Below are 7,340 nucleotides of genomic sequence, written 5' to 3'. Positions count from 1 at the left end.
AGACAGAAACTGAAAGAAGCCCGTTGTATTTATGTATATATATATATGTATGTGTATGTATATGTTTGCGTGTCTGTGTTTGTCCCCCCAACATCACTTGACAACCAATGCTGGTGTGTTTAGGTCCCTGTAACTTAGCGGTTTGGCAAAAAAGACTGATTGAATAAGTACTAGGCTTACAAAGAATAAGTCCTGGGGTCGATTTGCTCGACTAAAAGGCAGTGCTCCAGCATGGCCACAGTCAAATGACTGAAACAAGTAAAAGAGTAAAAGAGAGTAAGAGTATATATATATACACATACATGCACACACACACACACACACACACACATGGCTATCTATCTATGCATACAAACATACATACATACATACATACATACATACACTCATATATACATACTTATGTTCTTAAACAGATTAAATTTGTGTACTCTGTGTGGGTGTGGGTGTATTTAAGTAAACAACTCGATACATAATAAAACTGAAACATCAAACAATCTTACAACTACATTGTTTAATTATTTTGTTTCTGACAACTTAACTCATGAATTTCGCTATCATCAATTCACTTTAACAGACATCTATTTTTATATAAAGCAGCTGCCACTGTTTTAAGAACTCAGTGAATTTAAACAACCAGTTCTATGATTTTATTTACAAGCCTCTTCAGATACACTTAAACATCCGCATTATATAACGTTGACCTTATAGTCTACTCCTTTCATATATAATCCACTTGTCATCACAATCTGTTCTGTTTTCTTCTATTTGAGACTTGATTTAGTTGATAATATGCATTCTAACTCACCTATGAACCAGCCAGGTTCTGTAGTTGGCCTCACTGAGAGTCAGCAAGAGGATGAACTTTGCAAGACCTGATTCCCAATGTGACAATGTACTGAATATGTCTCTAGTCAAGCAGAACAATTATATTTTATGAATCATGTTAGGCTTTATATTCTGTTTATGGTTAAATTTCTTGTTCCTGGTTACATAGGAAATCAACTGAAAGTGTTGTTTTGCCTCACATATTACTGTTAGAGGATCAAATAAATAAACTATTTAAGCTAATGGATTTTTTATTGTCTACATAATTGGAGAAAGAAAAGAAGAATTATTTTTATTATTTGCCATTTTATAATTAATTCAATGAGTTTATTAATAACCTTTAACAAAATATTTAGTTAACACCCAGTTAGCCATGAAATACATCTAAATCTCCTATACTTATAATCCATTATTAATTGTTTGTTTGTGTGTGTGTGTGATCAAAAACATTCCAAGGGTGACCTTTCAGACTTAGGCTAGAACTACATTATCCATCACACCATTTTTTCTTATAATAGTAGGGTGTAAGTTGAAGATTTTGGCTGCTATTTTTAGTAAATTAAATGATCTTGTCGTAGCTCTTCCAATGGCTCAACTCTTTAGCTGTTTAAATGGCTATTGTCATAGATTGTTGAAATACACAGTGTTGTAATTCAACAGGAGATAACAATGTCATACACTCTTGTTTCTTACCACTTCTACCCCTCTGGGTAAACCAACCCCACCTTGGGAGAAAAACATAAGATTAGCAAAACAAAAGATATCTCTGGACATAACTTGCAAAAGAAAGACAGAAAAATATCTAATTTTAGTATATGTACTGGCAAAGCAAAAAGAGAAAACAATCAAACATATAAAGAAAATGACTGATGTAGAGAATATTTTTACAAATGTTATTTTGGTATATTTCTCTTGAGGAAAGAAAATGGGAAAATGAGAAAAAACAAACAAACAAAAAAACACCCAATACACACATACACATATACATATATACAGCGTGACAGAGTGTGGTGGGGGAGAGAGAGAGAGTTGAACCTGCACGAATAAGATCATTAAATAACAAACAAAATGTAGAGTAAGATAATTATTGGAAACTGGATCAAATTGCAAGACTAAAAACTAAATATTCAGACTGAAATAATTATTGGGAAATTCAAGAAATTTCAGATACCAGTTCTTCTGCCAATCTTTGACAATCAATGGGTGTCTAAGCTAAGAAAGAAGATAGGAATTAAATTATAAAACACCAATGAATTACTTTGTATTGAACATATATACAAATACAATTCTTTACCAGTGCAGTACACATTCTGTACTTTTATTAAGGGATTTTGTTGGGTTATTTTTACACATATTATTTTGTTTGTTTTTGTTTTTTTTTTAAACGACACAGATGCATAAAGCAAAAATGGCTTATTGTGATGAATAATGGTGAATAAAGAAGTTAATTAACTATAAAAATGAAATCAATATTTGAAACTACATAGTTTAAAAGCATGCACAACACGCATGGAAGGACACACACACACATACATCCTTGTCATCATTCACGTGCTAAATTATCAATATTTCATGATGGATATTTGTTATAATCAACCAATCAATCATCTGATTTCATTCATATCTTCTTCAATGTTGGCTTTGTTAAAAATAAATGTAATGAGATTAATCACATTTTTAAAGTACCTTATTTATTTATTCATTCATTTTATTATTATTATTATTATTATTATTATTATTATTATTATTATTATTACTACTACTACTATTTCTTTTTCCTGTGAAACTAAATTCGTTGTGATAAACTAATATCCTAGGAAGTACTTGAGTAGCAAGTTTGGTACACATACACATACGCACGTGTTCACACTTATATGCACATTTCATCATAAAACTGCACCAAAATGTAAAATAGGTGTGGAATATCAATATTGTTTCATGTTAATGAATATTTCTACCCAGATTCACAAATTTAAAAGCCATTATGTTCAGATCCTTTCCATAAAGCCAACTTCAGCTCTATTGTTAGACAAAACTAGTAACAAGGAATAAGAAATCAATAAACAACCGGAACCTAAAGCTTTAAGAGAACAACAAATAATACTGTTTTAATAGGCAAACGGCAATGTTTTCTTACGTAAATCAGAGATGAGAGATATAGCTAACATTTGATTTCTTAATTATCTTTTACCATTCACTTGTTTCAGGCATTAGACTGTGGCCATTCTGGGGCACCGCCTCGAAGAATTTTTACATGGCACCTTGGTTTTAGGATCTAAATTCTGTTATCGTGGGTGGGTCTTCTTGGTCAACAGTGTAATAAGAATCAGCATGAATGGATTCTTTACTGCTGTCTTACTTGTCTGAGTTCAAATCCTGTCACAGCTACTGCAAATATGTACCAGTAACGTAATGGTAATTGATTAATGAATCAGCAAAACTGTTTCTTCAACCAAAACTGATCAACATGTCATAGAGCCACTTCTCTAACATCCACTACAAATACATGTTACAGAATGAATATCCCACAATATTACTCCTTTATAAGGTGGCAAGCTGTCAGAAACGTTAGCACACTGGGCGGAATGCTTAGTGGTATTTCGTCTGCCTTTATGTTCTGATATCTTGTGATATTAATAATAATAATAATAATAATAATTAAATCTGGTTTTATTGGCCACAAGGGCTAATATAAATTAAAAACATGTAAGGACAACAACAACAGCAAGAACTCAATAAGTAATCAGTTTTAAACAACAGAATTTGAGCGTTTGTTTTGTTTTGTTTTCTGAATAAATATATCTTACCAAACATTGGCACTCGTATTTTTTTGTAGAAGAACAGAAATTTTACTGAACCACAAATTTTGATTAGAAGTCATCCTTTTGAACAGTCTTTGAATGGCGCTTTTGTTTCTATCAATTAGTAAGCTTAATGAGTTAGTACTGCTCTCATTCTGCCAAGTCTATAATGCCTTTCATGATTTTGTGTTTCAATGAAATAAGCATCAAACAAGCACAAAAATTGATTTGATGAAAAAATTATGGCTTTGATTGCAGAAGAAGCTATCTACAATTATTCACAAAATTCCTATAGCCACCACATTAATAACCATGTTTGCCAATTGTTATATTGTACATATGTTGTTTTAACAGAAATGAAATCAAAAAGAAATTTTGAAAGAGCATTAATGTTTAAAGATCTAAAAAAAATGGTATTGGGTCATGTACAAAAAATTATGTTAATACTTTGTTATATTTTGCTGTAAGGGTTACAGTATAGAGCTGAGATAGGGAACTTTTTCTGCTATTTTAATATCAGCTTTGGTCCATCTAATGTTGACTAAATAAAGCCAAAGTATTCAGGGACAAATCTTAATGAAACTATAATAAAATGAAAGAAACAGAAAATACTCATAGCTGATCTGAATGGCAGGAATACCTAGGTAAGTGAAAAATAAAAGAAACCAATCAGATTAGATGGTGTGGTATTGAAAAAGATCATGTTCCACAAATATATGAGTTTTTCGTAGATACACAAATGTTACTGTTGCCCATTAGAACTTGGGCCCACTTTGTACAGCACTTGTGTAGATAGGACTATGTTACAAATAACCTGAGTCTGTGTGAACTCCAATGTCTCTGAAGACTAGAAGAATTTTGATTTTGATGTTTAAAAAACATAGACAAAGGTAGAAATACAGAAGGAGAAATAATGAAAGAGAAATTGTTTTAAAATAACCCATGATTTCAGATGAAATTTCTTGTTAAACAAGTATGACAAACAAATTCACCATGTTATACTCTTTTGCTCTTTACCAGTTTCAGCTTCAGAACTACAACCATGCTGGGGCACCACCATTAAATGAAGAGAAAAAAATATGAATAAAAAAAAAATAAGAAGAAATGAAAGAAAACAATGAATAAAAAAAATTATTTTGAAAATAGTAAAACTTCTGAATCATTTAACTTTAGAAGTTATATAAAAAAAAAGAAAATCTACAAATAATTGAAATTCAAAACAATTCTGCTTATCGTTTCTTCATGTTTTAACAGAGTTATTTCTGTAAGATTACTACTTTGGAGTTTGTTATACACCAGAGTTCATCATTTTTATTAGCCTCCAGCAAACTTTGTTACAGTTGTAAAGGTTACTCATCTGTAAGAGATTAAAATAACTGCAAAACCACTAAGCTGATCACAGAACTGAACGGCCGAACAAATGAACAAACACACGCACACACATTTATTTACCCGCAACAGTTGATTGAAGTTGTTGTACACCTCAAGGTCGGCGGAAATATATCTGTCAGGATTGGTATGTAATTGTTTGCACAATTCACTTAACATCTCAGCAACGATATTTTTTTTGCCTGTTTCCCTGATTAACTGTAATTTCAGATAATTTTTAAGCTGCTTCTGGGGGGGTAATTAAGTGAAATAGAAAAATCATGGATTTTTTTTTTTTTTGGGAAGCTCTTTAGATTATTAAAAAAAAAATTCTAAATGGTTAGTTTTATATTTTGTTTTATGTCTATTTTTATTTTATGAGATGGCCCAGAGCTTGCAGAATTTCTGAGGTGCTGTTATTAGAATAAATACATTCATCACTAGAGCTTTACAGTTGTTGACAATAAGAGCCTCTAGTTTAAAAGGAAAAAAAAAAAACTCCAAGCAAAACAGCATGGAATGCAGAGTAGTCAGAAAGACCAGACCATCATATCTACATAAACACACATACAAATCGATATATATCTATGCATGTGTATGTGTTTGTATATATATATATTTATATATCAAATGTTGCTAAAGAACTAACGAAAATCTCTACATGATGGCTCACTTTGCAACATATAGTAGCTATATTTTCATCAAACTTCACTGTGCAATCTTAAAAATTGTTTGAATATAATGATTAAAATAGTCCTGGATTATATATGTCAGGTGTGATGAAAGGTCGGGCGTGGCTTGATGGAGTTTCATTCCTGAAAACCATGGCAACTGAACATCAAGGGACCATGCACACTAAGAGGAGATTACACAAAGTATTTACTGTCGAATCTGGACCAGGACAGAATATGGATATATCCAAGTAAAAGCAGGCAGAGATCTATGTGAAAGCACTGGCCCTCATAGGCAAGTTGACACATCTCTAAGCCATGGAAAATAACAACAGTGATGATATCTAAATTTAAGGGGGTGGGGTGGGGGAAATACAAACAATATCATCATCATCATCATCATCATCATCCACATCATGTTATTTCTGTTATTTTCATGCTTGTATGTGTGGGGTGGGTCTTTTCCTAGGACATGTTCTCACCACAATTTTATAGAAATCAGCCTTCACTTCTTCTTCCTCTTCAAGTGAAGAATATTTTCAGTGGATTGTATTATCTGAATGTACCAATATCAGTTTCTGACATAATGATCTTCATAATTTGACAAATCTTATTTCCATGGAAAGACATAATCCTTCCTGATTTAAAAGGATTTACACAGCTCGTTTAATGCATTATATTATAAGGAGGAGAGATAAAACTTTCTCTGGATGGTCTTCCAGTTTATTGTATGTAGGTTTTACCGTGAGAGTTCTTCAAGAAAAAAATAACTGTATACATGATGTGCTTTGTTGATAAGCACAATGCATAGAACCATCTGCTTCTCATTTATCTGTTTGCTATCCTCAAACCTCAAGCATCTATGTTCTAGGTACAGGAAAATGGTTGAAAGAAATTGCTACCTTCTTGTTCAGTATTGAAGAAAACCGTCTAAAATACATGACTCATTTAATATAAATCTACCTTTACTGATATGTTCATATTGAAATTAAAATCTGAAGAAAAATCTTGTTATTACATGAATGTTATAATTTATGCACACACACACTCTACACATGCACAAGCTGATGCATACATCATGCACACATTCACACACACATATGTACATGCACACACACACAGGTATAGATGTTGCTTGGCACCACCAGAGGGAGTGATAGTATCGGAAGTTGATGAAACCATTGTGATCTCCTGCTGGCATCTGATATAAAAGAATGTCATTCAGTGCCCATTGCATTTCAAGTATGGCTTCATATTCAATGTGAGAATTAATAATTATAGTAACATTTTGAATGAAAGTGAACTTGCTTTTAAAAGGTGCAAATTTTATTTCAATTTACAGAGGCAGAAATCTAAGGAGCACAAAAAAAAAAAAAAATTTTTTTTCTTCTTTTTCTTAGGAAATTTAAAACTTTGAATAAAAATATATTTCTGAAAATCTTTACTAGTATATTTTGTGTTCAGATGAATATTAAAAAGTTGTAAGCAATTTATGATTAATGACTGAACGAACAACTTTGATTTTTTTTTTTTTCTCACCTCAAATAAAAATCAGGAAACAGAAGAGACAATGCAGGGTGAATGCAGAAAAGTGAAAATAAATACATAAACGGCATTTACCTTCAAACACAAACATTTGCATGGTAGCTTAAGTTATGTTAGCTTATAAATC

At 31.7% G+C, this 7,340-nt stretch overlaps 1 protein-coding gene and 1 long non-coding RNA gene across 10 annotated transcripts in view; one reads left to right on the top strand and one right to left on the bottom strand.

The window, feature by feature from the left end:
* LOC106874003 (Kv channel-interacting protein 4) overlaps positions 1-7,340 on the bottom strand; it is a 479,441-nt gene that overhangs the window by 176,463 nt on the left and 295,638 nt on the right. The window contains exon 1 of one of the 9 annotated variants that reach the window (XM_052974226.1): positions 7,289-7,340. The exons of the other annotated variants lie outside the window; for them this stretch is intronic. Within the exon in view, the coding sequence (XP_052830186.1) occupies positions 7,289-7,310 (22 nt within the window). The 5' untranslated portion in view covers positions 7,311-7,340. The remainder of the gene's footprint in view (positions 1-7,288) is intronic. 9 annotated transcript variants of the gene reach the window in all.
* Positions 4,870-7,340, top strand: part of LOC106874005 (uncharacterized) — a 38,371-nt gene continuing 35,900 nt past the window's right edge. The window contains exon 1 of the long non-coding RNA XR_001409951.2: positions 4,870-5,145. This is a non-coding gene — a long non-coding RNA (uncharacterized LOC106874005). The remainder of the gene's footprint in view (positions 5,146-7,340) is intronic.

The sequence above is a fragment of the Octopus bimaculoides genome, chromosome 18, assembly GCF_001194135.2.
Source record: "Octopus bimaculoides isolate UCB-OBI-ISO-001 chromosome 18, ASM119413v2, whole genome shotgun sequence".
Classification (NCBI taxonomy): domain Eukaryota; kingdom Metazoa; phylum Mollusca; class Cephalopoda; order Octopoda; family Octopodidae; genus Octopus; species Octopus bimaculoides.
Note: the sequence above shows the minus strand (reverse complement) of the source record. Positions and strands in the feature narration are given on the sequence as shown.